General features: G+C 34.7%; 2 protein-coding genes across 6 annotated transcripts in view; one reads left to right on the top strand and one right to left on the bottom strand.

Annotated features, from left to right (window-relative positions):
• Nucleotides 1-5,986, top strand: part of LOC121409156 (DNA excision repair protein ERCC-6-like) — a 34,980-nt gene extending 28,994 nt beyond the window's left edge. Inside the window, exons 16-21 of the mRNA XM_041601001.1 lie at nucleotides 27-130; nucleotides 555-768; nucleotides 978-2,795; nucleotides 3,547-3,609; nucleotides 4,293-4,866; nucleotides 5,390-5,986. Of these exons, the coding sequence (XP_041456935.1) occupies nucleotides 27-130; nucleotides 555-768; nucleotides 978-2,795; nucleotides 3,547-3,609; nucleotides 4,293-4,866; nucleotides 5,390-5,519 (2,903 nt within the window). The 3' untranslated portion in view covers nucleotides 5,520-5,986. The remainder of the gene's footprint in view (nucleotides 1-26; nucleotides 131-554; nucleotides 769-977; nucleotides 2,796-3,546; nucleotides 3,610-4,292; nucleotides 4,867-5,389) is intronic.
• A 7,985-nt stretch (nucleotides 5,987-13,971) lies between these two features.
• The window catches only part of LOC121409155 (nitric oxide synthase, brain-like), a 103,097-nt gene continuing 94,995 nt past the window's right edge, over nucleotides 13,972-22,073 (bottom strand). For 4 of the 5 annotated variants that reach the window (XM_041600997.1, XM_041600996.1, XM_041600998.1 and 1 more), the window contains 6 exons: nucleotides 21,744-22,035; nucleotides 21,206-21,397; nucleotides 20,509-20,712; nucleotides 18,684-18,734; nucleotides 18,031-18,173; nucleotides 13,972-16,017 (listed from right to left, as the gene is read on the bottom strand). In XM_041600997.1, the coding sequence (XP_041456931.1) occupies nucleotides 15,957-16,017; nucleotides 18,031-18,173; nucleotides 18,684-18,734; nucleotides 20,509-20,712; nucleotides 21,206-21,397; nucleotides 21,744-22,035 (943 nt within the window). In that variant the 3' untranslated portion in view covers nucleotides 13,972-15,956. The remainder of the gene's footprint in view (nucleotides 16,018-18,030; nucleotides 18,174-18,683; nucleotides 18,735-20,508; nucleotides 20,713-21,205; nucleotides 21,398-21,743; nucleotides 22,036-22,073) is intronic. The other variant, XM_041601000.1, reaches the window with a different exon arrangement.

Below are 22,073 nucleotides of genomic sequence, written 5' to 3'. Positions count from 1 at the left end.
GATGTCATGTTATATCTTACTTTCAGATATCTTTGGGATTAGTGATCATGATCTGATGTTCTCTCAGGAAGCACATGTGGAACCAAACCAGGAGTTTGAAGAAGAAGGAAACCAGTATGTTCAGCAAAGGGTATGTTCAGCCAAAAAAGTTGATTATATTATCCTATAAAATGAAATTCGGAATTCTAGTAGTTGGAAATTGAAGTATTCCTGTCTGATTTGTCTCTATTTTCTAGTTCATGTGGAAAGTTTTAAAGCTCTCAGATTATCTTAGCTTGGACTGTTCTGCCACAAGTTCATTCTGATGTGAATGAACTGTAATTTTTATTGATACATGTAATTTCAGATCAACATTTATATCTCAGATCAACATTTCTGTAAACAATACCTGACCAAATAATTTAAATATGATACGGTAGTTGCATTTGTGGGTTAAATGTGTTTGAGGAAGCTCCCCCTCCCTTCCTTTCAATGCATTAAAAAAGGAAAATCAACCCTAATTTTATTTGAATAATCACATATAATTTCATATATATATATTAAACTTGATTTAGGTTCAGAGGGCACAGGAACTTGTTGCTCAAGAATCTGACCTGACCCGGAAGTTGAATGATCACATCCGACGTGGCACAGAGGGGCCCGGTGGAGCCAAGAAACGCTACTCTATGAATGTCAATCGTGAAAGGCTGCAGAGTGAATGGGCAGAGAAGTCTGGGGAAGGGGTCATCAACCCACCTCTTCAAAATGTACCAAAATATTACAAACCAGGTCAGTTTTGTGTAATGGATCAGTGGTATTTAATGAATCCCCCATGTATTATTAGAAGCGGATATAACTGTAGTGCAAGTGAATTAAATTCATTTCTCAAAATTAAATTAACATGTTAGCCCTTTCATACAATGAAAATCGTCTTCCTTTTGCACCGATGAATTATTCAGAGAAGATTTCAAATCGTGATTTCCTTTTGTTCGTTACAGAGGATAGACAACCTTCAAGAGGAGTAGACACGGCTGTTGAGGATTTAGACCGCACCATGGAAGAGCTCTCCATCAATGTTTCTAGATCTAGCTTTGATGAGGAAGCAGAGGATTTAGCCCAACGTTCTCCTGGTTATCAGAGTAATGCATCTCAAGACATAGGAGGGACGGAGGAGGTTCTGATCATCGATGACTCTCCTCTCGGAAGCGGAGATGAGGGGGGTATTGAAAGCCGACCTGGTAGTGTCTTTGTGGTAGATGATGACTCGAGACCTGGGAGTCGGTCGGAGGAAAGCTGCAGACCTGGCAGCACGGTAGAGGACAAGGCTTTTATAGGTGAATCTTACCTCCCAGAGGATAGCAGCCGTGGTCCTAGTAGGAATGATGATGGCAATATTATACATGATCAGGATGAAGAGATGGAAGATTACATTGATGATCACAGCAGTGGCGGTGACTCCCGAAGTAATGCTGAAGCGCCAAATACCAAGCAGGAGCTGTTTACAAGTGCCAATGAGAGTCTTGAATTGGTGGTTGGTATGACACCACCAAGAGGCCAAAATGGAGATTACCCAGTTGGTTCCAGGGAGTCTAGCAGAGGTACAACTTCCTTTTATACAGGTGAATCGCATGGTGGTATGGCAGATGATAGTGGATCACTGAGAAGCAGGAATGAGGAATCTAAGCAATTGATGCCATCTGATACTGACAGCTATGGGATGATGGAGGTGAGTAGCGGACAGCCATCTGATCTACCACACTTCAATGCCACCAGGAAACTGTCCCTTGAAGATTCAAGATCATTGACGTGTAGTCAGATGACACAAGATGTGGAGGCAGACTTCAGAGCAAATACAATTGATTGGGAGAATGGCAGGTGTTCTTCACAGGATATGAGATCCAGAGAAGGGATGACAGACCAGGATATGAGTGCGAGTGGAGTAGATGATGTTGGACTAGACAGTGAGGATGATGAAGAAGATGGTAGTTATGGAGAAGTGGTGGAAGTGTCTGTCGCAAGTTTTTGTTGTCAGGCTGATGGGGATGTCCGTCAAGACATGGATGTTAGCAACACGGTTGAACCCTTGAATCAGGAGAAACACCATCAGTCTGGATCACCCAGAGAACAAATGCTCATGATTGAAGATAGAAGAGATGATGAGGGCAGTGAGAGCTCTGTGAGAAGAAGCCCACATCCAGATCCTCAGTCAGATGAAGTTGAAGAGGAAAATAGTTATGAAGATGTATCCATGGCCAGCTTCTCGGTGCAAACTGATGATGTTGACAACCTAAAAGAAGTGCAATCAACAAATCTGGATGATAAATCCAGTTCACATTATTCCCACAGCTCAGTACTAAAAGACCAACAATCTTTCCAAAAGGAACTATTCACTAAAGATCTATCCAGTATCAATGTAAGCTCAGCAAGGGAGGGACCTCCAGAAGGCATTGACCTGGATGCAACATCTCGGTTCCTAGGACTCACATCAGAGGAGAGCCCATTCCTTAAAACCTCATCACCTGTTACCAAGGCCCGTCATGTCCGGAGGATAGTATCGGATGATGAGGAGGAGGAAGACGATGGGTCAGTTTTTGAAAGGGACACTAGTAATGGAGGCAGGGCCAGACTCCTTGATGATGAAGGTGTGTATGGAGGGGTTTATAAAGACAATGAACCAAGAGATAAACAACTCAGCACCAAAAGGAAGAAACCATCAAGTGTTCTGGTTGATGATAGTGATGATGAAGAAGTGATAGGTAGATCAAGTAGAAGCACCAAATCTTCTTTGGATACTGAACAAAGTGCAGTTATGCAAGGTAAGGTGGTCTCAAATGATAGAAAAAAAGAAATTCAAGAGCTTAAAGGAATAATGGCAACCAGGGAAGTGTTTCACAAAGATTTAAGTATGACTTAGAAACGCACTTAAATGCCTACGCATATACGATATGCAATGCGCAATCTTATTGATTAAAATACAGTAGTCGCGTCCTCTCAGCATGATCTGACCAATGCGGTCATTCCTTTTATACAGCATGCAACTCGGCAGTCATATGCGACTCTAAGTCATATTAATCTTTGTGAAACACCCCCTTGGTTCCAACTGGCAATGGCTTAATTTGACGCAATCCGTTCTTAAGGAAATCCAATTCCATTTTTGAAATACTATACAAAAGAATTTCATTCATGATACCAAAATTAGTAAGTGCTTATATTGCAGTTGTCCCCTATACCATTTAACTTCTCTACAATACATTGGCCCTCTGCACCATCTCTTTGGCATAGGCAAAGTCAAATGAGTTTTCTTGAAGTAATCACTTGTGTTCATTCAACCAGTAATATGTCATTTAAACTCTGATATTATCACAGAATAATCAATGTTTATAATGAGAGCCAATCTGATTATATTTTGAAGTTAAAGGTCAGGGGTCACAGAAGTACATGTGATTATTTGAAACATAAAGTTAGGTGTGTATTATATTAATGATCAAGCAATTGCAGTGATATAAATTTTGACTATGTAGTAAAAAATCCATCTATTTTTTCCCCTTTCAATCTTTCAAACTACAGAGAGTATGAGTGAGTTCATTGTGGGTGATTCTGATGAAGAGCAGCATTTTGAAGAACCACTGGGTAAGACAATTTCACCCCATTTAAATAACTGTTTAATGAATATGTATTTATGTTTATCCTTCATAGCTGATGATCATCTTTACCCGTAACAATTTGAGGGACAGATATGGTTTGGAAGACTCTTACAGTTACCAGTGTGATTGAGCAAACTTAAATAAAGGGAAAGTTATTTAAAAAAAAACTACAGATAATGTGTAATCATACGCTGTTCAAAGTCTTAGTATGTGGAAACAAGTAACTTGTAAGGTTATATATTCAACAATTTGTGCCCAGGACATTAACCCTATCTTAACTGGGCTATTTCAGACAGACATATACTGGGGTGGGGGGAGGGGGTCAATTTACCGCCACCCCCAGTTTGATTTAAGACAGAAGTATGTGGGTGTGGGTGATTCTGTCCCTAGCATCACCCCCCCCCCTTGTTCTTGGAAATAGCTTGCCTGTTGACTCTCGTAATGTGAAACATAGCTGAAATATACCTGGTGAATGATGAAAAAACAATTTTAAAAAGAAGACTTAGGCCAAATTTGTCACACTTTCTTCAAGATAGTCTACATTTGTTACATTTAACAGTAATGACTCTGACGTTTGAGAGTTTACATTTTTTCAACCAAGATTGTTATCTCATTTTGACTTTCAACAAAAATGATGCAAATGATTTTCTCTTCTTTTTTTCTATCCAGACAAAGATGATGTTGTTGATGAGAGTCTGCTGGATGAATCAGAGGATTCATCCGCCTCAGAAGTAGAAGAAGAAACAGCTGGAAGAAAACGAAGGAAAAAACATGTTATAATCAGTGATGATGAAGAAGAGGAGGAAGAAGAAGAAGAAAAAAAAGAGAAAGAAGAAGAAGAGGAGGAGGAGGATGGTGATAATGATCCCTGCATCTTTAAAACAGATGGACAGTATAATAAAGCAATGAAGAAAACTGACTTAATTACAATGGAAGCTGAGGAAGGGAGATCAACTCATGATACCAGTAGAATATCAGATGAAGAAAGAGATGGAGAAGATAAAGAACTAGATGAAGATGATGAGGAGGAGGAAAATGAAGTACTGAAGGAAGATGAAATGGTGGATGAGGAGGAAGAAGAGGATAGTTATGAACATAGTATAGAAGACGAGGAGGAGGAGGATGAAGCAGAGGAAAACACAGATGAGGAAGAGGAGGATGAAGAAAGTGATGAAAGCAGGAGTGAAGATGAATCAGACATGGAGATGAGAGCAAAGTACAAAGCTCTTGTCAAGAAAGGAATGTGAGTAAATTAATCTCTGTTATATACTACATGTCTTTTTAGGAGTGGTCACACATGCCAACATATTTTCCCCATCCATCATCACAGTAATAGAACTTTTGTGTTTCACTGATTACTTCAGCACGTGGAGTCATTGCTCGTTATCGATTGTTTTGAAGATGAGCAGGATTAAACTGCATTACCTCTCAATTTTTTATTTCCATTTATTCTATTATTTTTTAATTGTACAGAATGAATAGTAAAATCATTTTTGACTTGACAATAACCTTGGTGGAGCAGGATTTACGTACTTTATATACACGATAACACTCTTTTACTTAAGTGCATTTTGAAAGGAAACCTTGTTTTTCATTCCAAAATTTATGTGTTATAAGGGAAGTATACACAGTGCTTTATACACATTGCTTTATCCTTTTTGTTAAATCATTCCATATTTGGATTTCAAGTTTTTTTTTCATGTCTTTATTTTTCACCAATTATCAATTGATTTGCTTGTTTGTTTGTTTGTCTCCTTTTCAATCAGGTCAAAAGTATCCGAGGGTGATAACAAGAGTGCACTACGTGCCTTCCTCCAAGCACTCTATATTGATGGTAGCAGTGAAAAACTCCAGCTCATAGCCCTCAAACTCAAGAAGAAACTAGAGAACCAATGAGATATTACCCAACTGATATAACAAGAGTGTCCTACGTGCCTTCCTCCATACACTTTATATTGATGGTAGCAGTGAAAAACTCCAGCTCATAGCCCTCAAACTCAAGAAGAAACTAGAGAACCAATGAGATATTACCCAACTGAGATAACAAGAGTGTCCTACGTGCCTTCCTCCGAGCACTCTATATTGATGGTAGCAGTGAAAAACTCCAGCTCATAGCCCTCAAACTCAAGAAGAAACTAGAGAACCAATGAGATATTACCCAACTGAGATAACAAGAGTGTCCTACGTGCCTTCCTCCATACACTTTATATTGATGGTAGCAGTGAAAAACTCCAGCTCATAGCCCTCAAACTCAAGAAGAAACTAGAGAACCAATGAGATATTACCCAACTGAGATAACAAGGGTGTCCTACGTGCCTTCCTCCGAGCACTTTATATTGATGGTAGCAATGAAAAACTCCAGCTCATAGACCTCAAACTCAAGAAGAAACTAGAGAACCAATGAGATATTACCCAACTGAGATAACAAGGGTGTCCTACGTGCCTTCCTCCGAGCACTCTATATTGATGGTAGCAGTGAAAAACTCCAGCTCATAGCCCTCAAACTCAAGAAGAAACTAGAGAACCAATGAGATATTACCCAACTGAGATAACAAGGGTGTCCTACGTGCCTTCCTCCAAGCACTCTATATTGATGGTAGCAATGAAAAACTCCAGCTCATAGACCTCAAACTCAAGAAGAAGAAACTAGAAAACCACATGGGTGTTTAACATGTAGACTTATGGATTAATCCACCAAAGTGTCCTAATGCACGTATGCCGAAAGTAGAAACCTAATGGACAGTATTCTCAAAAGAGGTTCCAATTGTACCATGGTTTTAAAGTATGGTTGTACACAGATTTGATGTGCTTTCAATTAGGTGCCCTTTGCCGATAGTGAACATTTCTAATTTGATTTTTCTTACTGTACACAGGCCAGTGAAATAATCATAATTATGTACAGAAATTTGCATAGTCTATAGTTTTATACCATGGTACACTTGAAACAGGCCAATAAGTTCATGCTTTTTAACCCTAAATAGACTGGGCTATTTCGACGCCGAAGAAGACTGAATCAGCCCCCCCCTTATGATCTCAGCCATCGATCGCGACGTAAATTGGCACGCGTGTTACCCATGGCATTATCTACAAAAATATAAATTCTGCGAAAAATCTCATTGCTCATTCATTATGCTAATTTATGCGTAAAATTTTAAGTTTGCTATGGTTAACAAAATAAAATGCTTCTAAAATGCTATTTTTTGTTTCACATACTCTTTATAGGCATCTGAACAAATTTAGTTTTTGAAAATGTCAACATCACATTTATTTTCTTATGTATTTCATTGTTTTCTAAATTTCTTATGTATTTCTTTGTTTTTTTACTTTTTTGTTTTTTATTGTTTTTTCAATGGAAATTGTCAGGGACTTTATTTTGACCATAAACAAGATAGAATTTACTGATTTTAAGCAGTAACAGGTAAAATAATGATACCTTTTATGAATTTCGGCTAAAAACAATATTTGCATTGGATTTGTACACAAATTCATGTTTTTGAGCAATTTCGGGTCTGCTTGCACTTAGGAAATGTTGCATAATTTTGGAACCGCTTACCCACGGGTCACAATTCGGTCTTAAAAGTTGCGCAAGACTTGAAATTAAAAAGTCAGTGAGCGACGTGGTCAAAAAATTTCAAGCGGCGGATTTATCGCGAAAAATGTAGGGGGGGGGGCTGAATCAGCCCTCCCCCCAGTTTTCTTAGGGTTAAAGATAAATTCCAGTTCTGGTAACGATCTCAAAATGACTTTTTACAGAATCTAATATAATGACCACCCAAGTGTCTGTATGAATAAAAAATATGTGCCAAAGGATTCTGGAAGAAATTGTGTAATTGCTGAGAAATAAGCAAAATAAGCGCAGATTCGGTCACTTCTGTCGAGTCCTTATTCCAGCAATAATAATACACTGTCCCACGTGTGCCTATCAATTTTGGCGATCTTCAGTGTGATCGTATTTCAGCTTAGATTTTATGATTTCACAAAGTTCATTTTATGTAACTTTACCAGATCTAGATCCACGATGATATAGTCATACTTAACCTTGGTTTTACAGACTTTCTCATGAAATTAGTGTTTTACTGCAACTGCTATCATTTAGCTTTAAGCCATCAAAGCATGAAAAGAAGTTACATGGGGGCTTTGGATGATTGCTCAAAAGAGCCCTTGAAAATTGAAAATAGTGTTCAGGAAAATCCCCATTCACTGTTAAAGGGGAAGTTCACCCTGACAAAAAGTTTATTGTAAAAATAGCAGAAAAAATAATAAAAAATATTGACAAAGGTTTGAGAAAAATTCATCAAATAATTAAAAAGTTATTAGAATTTCAATTATTTGATTTGTGACGTCATATGCGAGCAGCATTCCTACATAGCGAATGGTAAAAAATCAATGAAATGTCATTTTCTCAGAAAATTAAAAATGGTTTTCATTGTACCTATTGTATATCAATAGACAAATCATTTCACACCCGATCATGAATAGAAAACATAATTAAGTCATCAGGAACCATAAAAAATTTGAAATTCATGCATTTTATATTACATAACACATGAAGCAGCTGCTCGTTTATGACGTCACAAATCCAAAACTTTGAACTCCAATAACTTTCTTATTCTTTAACGGATTTTCCTCAAACCTTCACCAATAATTTTTACTATTTTTTCTGCTATTTTTACAACAAAGTTTTCTTCAGGGTGAACTTCCCCTTTAAAGCTTATCAAATAATCCAGATTTAGGCAGTAAGTTGTGAAGAGTAGCCCCCGAAAGTATAAATAAATTTATGCATCCAGGCCTGTTTGATTAATTGGTGTACCATATTAATGTTGAAATGCACAAATGTAAGGTAGCTATATAGCAAATACTCACCATTTACCTAACATTGATGAAATATTACAAGTGGAAATTAATCAGGTGCTCAATGCTTAATATATGCTTTATAAGAAAGAGTTTATGTAGTTTACAGAATTTCATTATGTACTGTAGATGTAACTTCATAGTTTTGGCAAATATTATGCACAGTGAACTTGAGCTGAAAATTATAAGCTGATTAGAATAGCACAGTTTGCTTAAGCAAGTAATTGTTAAATCATTGAGTTTTGTACGCTTTCTCACTTTCTTTCTTTATGGATTTATTTATATTTTGGGGGGTAAGAAATTATTGACATGGGATTGAAGAAATAAAGAATACTTTCAATACTGTGGTGCTAAAAAGTTAGTGAACCCCAATAGAAAATAAACATATTTAAAAGTGTTCAAATTCTGCCATTTTTCAGATATTTAACTGTGAAGCCGGGTGATATATTACATTCAATAAAGTTTCTTTCTATGGACTCTCTGGACATTGTTGTGTTGTTTACGTTCAACACTCAGCACGAAGGGGTGCATTTTCTGGTTGGGTTCATTAACATTTTAAAAAGAAAAAAGGTGATAACTTTCATGAGCCATCCCTCTTGTTTTCATATGCCTCTTCCCCCACCTTTTCATCTCTCCTTCGTTTTTCCCCCTCTTGTAAGTTTTTTTTTGTCATCACATGCAAATCCCAGGATTGTTGCCAAAGATTCATTGATGAATGATATTGGTATTGAAAGTTAATCATGAACGAGTAACTTTGCACAGTTGAATAAAAAATGCAATATTAAAGGATAATGCTTATTTTGTGATGTATTTGATTTTTCTCTTTTTCTGCAGTGAAATAAATACAATGAGCTCTGCTGCCTATGCTGACATAAAGAAATAAGTATAATTTCCTGTAATAGAGCAAAATGTGTCCATGATTTACGTATACAGCAATGCATTATTCTGGTGAAACAGGTCTAGGCATGTCTTCATGAATATTCATTAGGTGGTCTGATGATGTCACATCCCCACTTTCCTTTTTCTTTTGTTATTACATGAAATCATTATTGTTTCAGTTTTTTTTTATAAACGTGTAAATGATCTGTCTCCATAATGATGAAATAAGTTGCAGCAATAAATTACTAATGCACTTAATCAGTTGTCAATCAATAGTTTTTTTGTTCTTGGTAGAAATTTTTTGAATAAACCTAATTTCATATAATAAAATAAAAAATTGGGATGACATCATCAGCCCACCTAATGAATAGTCATGAAGACATGCCGCGAACTGTTTCACCAGAAAAATGCAAGTTTTTAAAATTCCAATCAGATTTTCAACATTTTGCTCTGTGAATATTACTTTATCTATTTAGATATGAATATCTTCAGCCTGGAGCATCCTTTTATTAGTGAACTTTTGCCCAGGGTTTTATTCTCCTTTAACGTGATAAATATTTGTACTTAGTTGCATAAGTATTTGGGTTAAGGTGCTAGCTTTTTTCATTAAATTTGGTTAGTATTATTCAGTAGAGAGACAGCGACAATCAGAGATAGACAAATAGAGTGAGAAATAAAGTTTAATACTTGTTTTCTTCTTTTCCCTCTTTTCATAACCATGTGCCGAATATTATTGAGGGAAATAGCTCAATGAATTCTCACTGAACTTGAACAAATAAATCAAAAGATAAAGTATTCGTATTAAAATGGATGGTTTATGGTGCCCCCCAGGGTGGATTCAGCCAAATTAGACACAATAGCTTGAAAGGCCGACTATTGAGCGAAAACGGTAAGGCCCCTGAAATGGTATTGTGTTTAACCCATAGAGGTGGATCCACCTCAATGGTTCAACCTGGCTAGATCCGTCACTGGAGGCCCCCATCCCAAGATTTCTTTTGATTGGATTGATTTCCCAGTTCAAGATCACCCAATCGTAAACAAATCTCATATTAGTTGATATGGGTTCATTCCGATTCACCTCTCAGTTTGTTTTTTCATCATGACTCTTAATATGATTTTCAGAGATGGAGATGAGTAACAGGGGAGAGCGAGAGAAAGAGAACGGAGAGAGAAATCCACATTTTTAAGGATTATTTTTCTGCTCACTTTCTCTGATATATTTGATATTGGCTAATCAAAACTGCCTTTATAATCATAACAGAAGATTGTATGAAACACCTGTTTTGAATAAATTTATTCAAAACATCTGTTTTGAAAGAATGGTTTGGAATAATGTTGTTATTATACATTAGTTATATCTAATCATTATTGCATCAAAAGGGAAGTTCCCCGAAGAAAAGTTTGTTTAAAAAAAAAACTTGGAGAAAGATTGAGAAAACCCCATCAAAGATTAAAAAGTTTAGAGCTTGATTTTTCTTTATTTGTGAGTGAGAGTTGGGCCCCGTAACACAAAACTTAACGATAAATAATTAATATGAAGGAACACTTCTCATTAGTTCCTGGTCAGTATTTTGCCCCAAATGCGCATATAATTTTGATTGGTCAAATCATTTTGCGATTAATCGCTAATCTTTGTGTTACGGAGCACAATATCCCCATATAAAGAAACGGGTGTGAAATAAATCCACTTTAGGTCTTTTTCTTGATGTCTAGTTGTTGACTTACACAACTCGTTCAGGATTATCAGCTAGGTATCTTGAAAGGGGGAAGGAGTATATACACGGGTATCACTTCTGATTTGAAAATGAAGACGGTAAAACAAGAAAGAAAAATGAATACTTTATCTTCAGTAGGAGTGTTTTTTCCTTGCACATGAAATTGCAATATGTAATCACACTGTCTCTTGGAAAAAAATACAGATTATCGAGTGTGAAGAGGGTACCTAGTTTTAAACATAATGTTGGAAAATCAGCGAATATGCTGGATGTTTATCCAAGATTCTCGCTAAAACATTTTTGAATTATTAAATTGAGAATGATATCTTTACTTGATGATTAAGATATTTGTTCACTTTTTAAGTAGAAAGTAAAGTTAATGTAATATTACACAAATGAAAACATAATGTATATCTTCTTTTGTATCACAGAACACATTTTTTTTATTAATGATCTCCTCACTGCAGTTACACACGTTGCATTTTACAGAAGTAAATAATGTAGTTTTCCTCCTCTCATTTCGTTTGTACTTTTCTCAATCAACCCATCATCCGATGTGAAACAAAATTTAGGGAAACTCCATGGTAACTATATATGGAAACCGTTAAGATGATAAACAGTGATATTCACGAGAGAAAGGATTAAACGCCATGCATCAATAATGTTCACTAAATAGAATATTCAGAAATGATATAAAAAGAATGATTTTACGAAAATAACTAGTCGTAAGATTGCGAGTTCTATACTGCCCCCTATCGCCCTTTTATAAACAAATCTTCTCGAAGGCATAACATAATCTTTACTATGTTTACACGATACAGTTTCAAAACAAAAAAGGAAAGAAAAAAATCAATTCGCGCATAACATAAATAACCTGTAAACACATAAAATATATATTCAGAAATAGCTTTTGCTTTTTACATATATATAAAACAATAAAAAAATCACTAAGGAAAATAAATGAAAAAAGAATAAAAATGTCAATTTCCTCAGAGAATAAAAAAAAGATACAAGTAACTTTTAAAGAGAAATGAAGCAGAATTACAAAACAAAGAACCAGATTTTCAGCAAATGGAAATATCACCAAATAAAAAACATATCTATCAACTGAACCAAGAAGACTAAAATAAATCTTTAACAGAAAATGTATACATTAGATAGAGTACAGTTTCATGTGTTTCAACTTAACTAATGCACTGTGAACTCGCCATGTTTGATGTATCATATGTGATGCTGGACGTTGCTAGTCATCACTGCCTGCCAAAATATACCTTTTGAAATCTCCCCAAATAAATATTTTTTTACTATTGCAATTTTAATCGAGTGGACATTCACTTTAAACCAATACGAGTTGATAAATAGAGTTGCAAATATTGATTTAAATTTGAGATTGTTACAAGAGCAATAAAGAAAAAGAAAATTGAACTTTGTAAAAATGTAGGATGGGAGGAGACAATCTCTGAAGTCTGAAATCAATGAAATTCTTTCTTGGGAAATTGTTTAAAATCTCGTAAACCACGAGGGCGAATGTCGAAACGACATCTCTATAACTCGACATCATATACAAATTCAAAGTCAAAATACATAACGTATCTGTATACCTTTGCCATATTGTTCATGATATTATTATTGTGAATATGTTTAGAAAAAAAACCTTTGCCGTGTTTGTGGCAAACATTGAAAAAGTGAGTAAACAATATTACTACTATGGGTTGAAAATTGATTATCAAAAAACGTATTTTTTATTAATAGTACATCAGAAGGGCGTGGTAAAACCCAGTCATATACGCGGTGTACCAAATTGAAAAACAGAAAAAGACTTCAAATCTTCAACAAGGGAAAAAACCTTCTGCCATATCCTCACGCTGTACCATTTTCTTAAATCAGCTAACATACTTACTTCTACACGTATGTTGATACAAATCTATTTACAAGTAGCTCAACATAACATATTTTTATTATGTTTGTGATAATTTGATAATTTACCAAAAATTTACTCCCTATTTCTAACCCTATAAAGACATATACTACAATTATTATTTTTTTGATAATTCATGTGATATAATTTGTACATTATCATCTTCCTACTTTAAACATATATCATGAAATGTATGAATAACACCAAAAACAAGCAATAATGTTGGTCCATTTCCCTTTATAAACACTGTATGAAATGAACATTTTGAATAGAGATTAAATCCGAAAACAGGCCAACCAGAATAAGCACTCAAATTTCCTAAAGAAAATAAAGTCATTGATCATTATTTCAATGTTCTTGAAAGACGCGAAATTGATCATTGTTCCACTAGTCAATGCTTCGAGAACCAAGGTGTGGTCCCCATGTAGCAAGATTTACAGTCAACAGTAACTTTAATACAACTATTCTGACTGGTTGATAGTGGGTTTGTAGAACAATAAGCACATGTAGCAAATGATTTTGATTGGACTTTAACTTTTCACGATTGATGCCAAACATTAAGGTCTGGTCTTCAATTAAATTCACATTAATTTTCAGATGAAGGATTGAAATGGTGTCAGTAGTTTTGGTGTCCCAAACAAAACAGCCAAGAAAAAAAAGTAGCATCTGCCGCTACATGCGTAATGGAAATCATTGCAGATGAGGAAAATAAGTAGAATTTACTGAAGTCTGCAGTTCTTATAATCTGCAATAATTCCTCCATATCCCTTCATATTGAATTGATTTGATGCATGGGGGTATAATAACGGAGGAAGACTGCATCATTTGTGTTACATTCACTGAAGTACAAATTCAACCCAATCTAATAAAAAAATGAGAATTTGGTATAGGACCTTTTCATAAAAGCTGGTATTTTATGTCTGTAAGATAAAACACAGCTGAGAAGTTGGCTATTATTTTTCTGAGTTGGAGAGAAATTTCTTCGTCATTCTTGATTGGCCATGTTATTCAGAGTATTTTCCATAAAAGGGAAATATCGTGCTAAAAAAATTCCATCAGAGGTATTATTTAAAAACAAACCACAATATTATAGATGTAATTCCACGGCAAAATGAAAATAAAAAGTTACATCAATAAGCATAGTAACAATACAGTAATATAATCATGATTGTATATAAAATGACAATGTTAAAGATAAAGTCCCGATTATAATATAGGATTATAATGAAGTATACCAAATTTGAAATTAATTATGATCTTCAAAGACATCTTGATGTAGCCTCCTTATTTGATCACCCTATAAATATGAAAAATCACTCATCATAATATTATTCAATGAATATTGCACTTCATTGCTAATTATGAATCCCAATGACAAATTAACTCTGACTATGACATCAATGTCTTTGAAACTCTGCCGAGTACATAACAATATTAAATAAAAGGCAATGATACGTAATATGACACATAAACACATGAATTTGAAAAATCCATAGAATATTTAAATAACGAGAGTTTGTTTAAAACTATTTACACTGGATACATATATATTTTATGATCATAAAGTTTGTTCGTACAACTTGTTTACTAATAATGCCTAGAATAATATAACTATCCAGTCACCGCAAATAAAACATTTCGACTATCATAATTTCAGAAGCACATTTATATACAATTATTAAAGAAAGTTCTAATTACCTCATTTTGTCTCATGAATGACCTCAAACCGTCTCACTTTTCTACTCATTTTTTCTTTTTACTTGTTGCCAAGTGCTAACAGATCGATACGTTTCAATTCGACAATATATTAATCAATCTTGCAAATCGTTACGCAAAAAAGAGAATACACTCGAAATAACAATTGGTAGAACATTTTATAGAATAAAAGATGGCTTATTTGCATGATTAACATTTACTACTTTTAAACGATAATCATCGTGTTTGAATATAATACATTCGTCCTTAAATTACTTTCGCCATCTTCACTGATTGTGTTTGCCTATTTATTTACTTTTCTACAAGATATAATAGATTTATCACATTTTACAGCCGCCGGGAAATTTCACATCGTCAAAGTTTTAGCTGCTACATCCACCAATAATTCTAACTATATATATGATTACACTCTACAGTCAAACGCAATAAATAATACATCGATATAAATTTGTAATCTCTTCGTTTTTCTGAATAATTATTTGATTATAAGCAGGAAATAACACTTATAAAATCCATATACAATAAATAGTTTGATCAGACAATGTACAATGTCTTTGTATGTTACACACTAACACCAAAAACAACGAAAAATTAAAAGAAGGGAGGGGGCACGTGCTTGAAGTGACTTATCAAAAAGGCATTCCATTACATGTGCAAACATAGTAACTCAGGTTTTAGAAAACACCAGAAACTCATTAGTATTTCCAAACTCACATTAGACCGTTCGTTAGGATGCCAAACATGCAACTATCATACAAACACCATCACATACTTGGTATCAAATGCCTAGGATATTGCATGTGCACTGATAATAACTCTCTTGCCAAAGATGTAACGATATAGTCCAGAAAAGTATCATCAAAACATATGAATTTCGAGTCAAAAGTTAGGATGCCGTCCGTTGTTGATGCTCGTCACGCTGATTTAAATCAAGTAGGACTGTTCTGTCATTGCATAATCTGATCCAAAGTCAAGGGTCAAAAGTAAAATACATTTACACGAGCTTCGATTGATGATGTAACTATATATACCGCCCTTCACAAAAATGAGTCTCGTAAAGGCGAGTCTTGAATTCAAAATTTGACGCCGATTCCAAATCAAATTCAAAATCAGTCGACATAAAATAGCTTCGCAAATTTAACATAGTTATATTGACGTATCACTGTCGTATGAAAATGAGTTTAAACTTATCTCCTTTCAAAATTGACAGCAAATGTTTTTATCAGAAATCCAGCTGATGTGGTCTTTGAATTTTCAGTGCTTTGCGGCGTTCCCGTTCGGTATTCCTCCTTCGCTGAGGTTGTCCATATCCTTCCTACAAGGTAACCAAAATGATGCGTTACATTATGTAATATCATCAGAAACAGAATGGGGAAGGGTTTGTTGTTAGGGTGCCTAAAAGAAGAGGGTGAATGAAAATAATGTAGAAAAAAAAGAAAGAAGAAAAAAGGGTATAGAAAAGAGAGGACGGGTTAGTATGGAGTTACAAAAACTATGCAATACCACTTCAGTTTTCAATGACCAAAACACCAATTAATGACGTCACCATTAAGTGCCATTGTCCACTCCCAATCTACATACGTTGTATTGAGGTTGGGAACGATTTAGAATTTTGTAATATTAGGCTACTTCAGTTTCAAAATATCTTCTGGCATTTACCATGCACTGACAGTCTTTTAGACAGTACCTTCATTGGGAAAAAGAGCAAAGAGGATATAAATCATTTTTTGCCTATTATCTTCGCTGTCTGAAACTTGTCAAGGGGCTCGAGAAACGCTGTTCTGAATAAATGGAATAACTGACTATAATATTCGGAAAAAATCTCCCAATTGAAATATGAAAAAATTAAGTAACGACCCCCAAGGATTACCTTTCAAGCTGGTTAATTGTCATGATTGCTGACGATTCAAATTTGGACACAACAATCAAATTCTTCCACAGATGTACCAAAATTGTATTATATTTTTATGCAGCTAAAACGGGTTTCGATCAAGCAACTCATAGGTTATACCCACGTGATCTCTTTATTTGACTAAATACGTACACGAAGATATCTGGAATTTCCCACTTAAATTAGTGAGAATTTGACATAACGTGACAAATATTTACTCCAGACAAGGCAACTGAAGTTTAAAACGTGGAAGTAAAAATATATATACATGTACATATTACATATACTTCCACCCGACAAAAAATAATGTAATGTTGTGTTAAATAAGCATGAGTTTTGCAGTGCTGGTGATATGAAATACATATGTGCAGCTGAAGCAATTTATAACAAAGGAATGCTCTGAGCAAATCATAAATTTGAGGGGTAAGCCATTATGGAAAAAAAATGAATTGCCCCTCAAATTATATATTGATGATCAGAGCAGTCTAGCGCCACTGAAAGGTAAATTCCCTCTCAATTTCATAATGAATAAATGGATGACAGGTCTACAAAAAGAAATATCATTCCCCTTGCCATGGCCATTCGCAGGGGGGGGGGGGGAGAGGGTCAGTTGCCCCACATAAGTTTTTGAAAACTGAAAATTTTCACAAAATTCACCATAAGAATGCACGAAATCCTATGATTTCACGTAACAAAATGCAATAAGCACCCCAATGACCAGCCTGGCCACTTTGCTCCCTCGTCGAGTATTTTTTTTTAAGTTAACGCGTCCTGCCTCCCCCCATCAAACAAATGCTACGTACGTCCCTTGTCCATGGTTATTAAGGAATTATCCAACAAATTTTGGTCTATTCAAAATTTGCGATCATTAATCGAAAGACAATTAAGGGTTGGTGCCTTTCAACCCCCATCTATCATGAGAAAAATATGATGAATTAATGTCGGTGGAAGAATGGTATAACAAAAACATGCATATAATAATGAACACTTATTCCACAAATAGATACATGTTTTGAAGTGACAAACCAGATAAAAAAAAGAACTTTTAAACATAATTATAATAGTTCGTATAATCATCCAATTTTGATGTCTGATTAATTTCAATTCGTATTTTAAAATCATATCATTTCTAGTCTACCATCGAGTATCTTATTTCATGTAATCCCTCACTAATAAAACGTACTTTTTTAAGTCTTATATATTATGCAAGTGATATAATTCTGCTAATATTTTTATATCTATATTTTGTAAGTCCATGACTTTTATTTCTGAGTAGAATTATCCTCAATGAGTTCATATTTTTATGAACATTTACTGGATAGTAGAATACAAAATATATTTTAAAGTTTAATTTTTATGACAGCTAGAATACTTCGGCTTCACAGTCTAATCCCAAGCTTCAAACCGAAAATGTAAATATATTTGTATGCTACTCACCGTGTTTTTTCATCTGCCTCTGCCATTTTCCGTAGATTGGTAAGCTCTTCGTCTGACATGAGTACAGTGGCCGTGATCGATCTCCTTGTCGTTCTCCTGCCCTTCGGTGTTTCACTTTTAGGTGCCGTCAATCCAACATTTTCCTTTCGACAAAAATCATCACGTCCAGTTTTCTTAAATTCTCAAATCTCTTTTTGGGGGTAATATTCCAATACATTAGGACCTATTAGGTCATTACACTGAACAGTATACGTACAGCATGATTCCATTACAGCTTTATTTTGAGATTTGTGATTTATCATGCTTTCCGAAGACGTAAGATGAAAAAAGAGACAATAATGTATATGGCAGAATACTAGATTGTTACAGTAAATGTGAATCTTGATAGGCATGCCATAGCGATGGTGTGTATTCCGTGCAATACGATGAGTAAGAAATCGTGATTCATACATCATAATAGCAGAAAGAATTACAAATACATTTTTTCAAGAGAAATTGTATAAATGCGATTGAGATAAGCAAGTGATTATTACTACGTATACATGCAATTAATCTTTGCCATCATTAAAACGGTTACTTTCTTAGCAGAGTATAACTAGCTACCAGACAATCACCATGGTTACCATCAATTTAAAATACAGATTTATAAATACCTCTTTGTAGCAAGAGCTTATAGAGAGACTAGACGAATATATGCGGGCATGCTAAGAAATTGTTGTTAACAAAATAAAATAAAAGTAAGGAAGAGAACGAAAATCATATTTTAATGTAAAGAATCGGAAAAGATGCAATTATATACATATTAGTAATACAATATACATGGTAAATAGCATAATGTAATATATAGGCTTTTTCTTAATAATCAGACATGAGATGCATTTTTATAATGATCATAATTCTACTACACAGCCAAGATGCATTGTATAATATAATAGAGAGAAATAAGAAAAGTTCTGGATACATTCATCAAGATGCAACATTCATTCCTACATTCAGAAAAAATGCAATTATTTAACACATCAAAAATACCCTCAATCAATTCAACACTAATAATTTTATTTTACATTCAAGGAAATGATCTAAACGTGTTTTTTTATACTTTACATTTCAAGTATTCTTTCAGCAAAGTATTTGTCATCAAACGCTATAGTCTCCACTGAACAGAAAACAAGTCTGACTGATATTATTTTCTGAAATTCTCTCATTTAAAAAAAATATATATTTTGGGCCGTTTTATATTTACATTTGATTTGACGTTTTGATTGAGATATGAACCTTTTGAAGAGAGATTTCTTTCCCGAAATTAATGAACTGGGTCGTCTTAGAAATACTGAAAAAAAACTATTTTCATTTTGAACTTAAAATCGTGAACACTGTAAATATATATAATATACAATTTTACCATTTTCTAAAAGTTATAATTTCCCTTTTTATAAAAGAATTGAACTATCAGAAAGTTCCATGGAATGATATAAATTATGAATTAATTTGTGAACACCATGAGTGAGACATGTGTTACAGAAAAAGCACAAGAGTGTAATACAACCTTTCTTGTGCATGAAAATGAAAAATGCATTTGTTACAGAGAGAAAAGATTGGACATTTCAACAAATCAGCAGTCATGCAAATCTTTAATCGTTCGTTAAACATAAATCGTGCAAACTTACTCTACTAGTCATTTGTCATTTTGTACTCTATTATCATTCGTCTTGTAAAATTTTACCATACAATAAAATGACAGTGACTCTGGAAAATAAAGAAATATTCTATTCCTAAATAACATCTTCACTTTAACATCACTGTAATTTTAAAACCAATTTTTACAAGATATATGATTTTTCTATCATTTGAATATTTATCAGTTTACATTCAAAGTTCTTTAAACATTCAAAGTTCTTTAAACATGTTAAAGCCAGTTGCGAGTGATAATGCAGCGTTAAAGAGTTTTAGTTTGCAGTGTGAGTTTGGTGCATTAAAACATTTTACATGACGGAGAGGGCGCAGTATGTGTACTACCCCCAAATTTATAAAATTTCGAACAAGCAAGACAAGGATAGTTGTACATCCTCCTGCGTATAGAACACAAAAATATTTTGCTTTTATATACACTCTTTCTGGTTTTATCCAAATTGTGTTGAAGTATTTCTGTGAAATCAAGCACCAGTGCATTTCTTAAGAACATATTAAGCAAACCAAATTGATTGAAATGTTTGAAACTTTGCTGCAATCTTGTAATACAACCATGCTACCATAACAGAGACAAGCAACAGACAAAAATAATCACAAAGTATGAACGAATTTTCAACAAGTCCTGTTTATGATCATGCAAGTGAGACGCTACGAAAGTAGACATTCATACTCCTGAGGTTTATTTATCTGTTTCATTGCAATTCCAAGCAAAAGAAAGATAGAGAAAGAGTCTGGGTTGTCAAAGGAGGATGGCTGATCGCTTGATCATCATTTCCTGGCTCCTCCTACCTTATTCAAGGATCTGATATCATCCGTGCTCCTTGCAGAGATCGTCCCGTTTCCGTTCTCGAATGGTTTGACCGCTGGTGTGAGTTTGTTACTACTATCTGTAATCAGCACCTGGGCACGACGAGCTGCTCTCTCCATTTTGGTCTGAATTTCAGCTGTTCTTATTGTCACGCCAAAGATATCTTCGTGGTACCGGTTCGTATCCTGTTGACATTAAAAATTGTGATTTATAATGATCTGCTGCAAGCATATGACTGCAATGAAAAGAATTGCGACAAATCGAAATTGTCTATTCAATGAAAATCGTAAGTCTTTGTGAGATGTTTTAGAGTAACTGAGTTCACACGTTGTGTAAATAATAATAGATACCCTTTTAAACAAACGTCTACAAATTTGTCATAACAGTCATTGCACATTAAGCTCAGGTTTTCCAGATCATATACAGACTTATAATGAAGCAATGGTCTCTTATCGGGGTTAACCATGTCGATTTGGCATTGCCTTTCAGAAGACATTTACTCACCAATCATTATTGTCGAAGAGGACAATCCTTCGGTTATTTATTTTTGTTTCTGTTCCAACAAGCGTCCATGCCTTCTCATAAGTTAATTGAAAAGATTTCGTTTCTAGGTTATAACTTATGCAAACATACCTTAGATTTCTAAATTCTAAGTTATTAAAATTTATTGATCCCTACCTTCATTTTTGCGACGAAATCATGAGCCTCTTCTTGCGACATATCGCTCTGCTCAGCCAGGATGAGCTCAAGCCTTGAACCAACATCAGCTGCCATCGAAACATCTCCACAAACATAGAAATGACCTCCACTCTTGCAGATAGTCTCATAGATCATTTTACCATGTTGCTGCATCATATCTTGTACGTATACCTTGATCACCACAAACAAAGAACGGATAAATGTTGTCAATCCCTGATACATTGACAATACCTGGTCAGTCTAGAGTGTTTATTATAATATAAGATGCCATCGTAAGTCAAAACTATTCTGAGTTCATTCTAGTGTTACCCACGCTGTCAGGATAATTTGTATTCATTTAGTCGATTATATATTCGTTCATAAAGGAAAGTATATCAAATAAGTAATCAATTATTCATTGATAATGTTAAAGTGAAATATACGGTACAATCTAAATATAAGAGAAAGACACCTAGATTTTTTTTGTAATATCATGGAGTTTGTTCAAAATTTCAAATAGGCATTGATTGTAACATACCTTCTTCTTGTTAGGCTCCCGAGAATACGCCGTTAGATTATTGATGATCGCCCTTTCCTTTGTTGCCATCGCCTTCTCTTCTTGATAGATATCATCGACCTTTGACCCCCGACATCCGAAGATAAGTGTGATGTCACCTAGGATCTTACGACCGTCTTCCGCTTCTGGTTTGGTGAAACGAAGCTCGATCTGTCGCTGTTGCCAGAAGCTTCTGAAAGGTGCGATGCCAGTCCCAGGACCAACCATGATAAGAGGCTGGGCTCGGTCCTCAGGCATGTGGAATGTTGGTGCCCTTAAAAAGATAAAGCAAATACTGAATTAGTTATATGA

The sequence above is a fragment of the Lytechinus variegatus genome, chromosome 2 (genome assembly GCF_018143015.1).
Source record: "Lytechinus variegatus isolate NC3 chromosome 2, Lvar_3.0, whole genome shotgun sequence".
In the NCBI taxonomy this organism is placed as follows: Eukaryota; Metazoa; Echinodermata; class Echinoidea; order Temnopleuroida; family Toxopneustidae; genus Lytechinus; species Lytechinus variegatus.
Note: the sequence above shows the minus strand (reverse complement) of the source record. Positions and strands in the feature narration are given on the sequence as shown.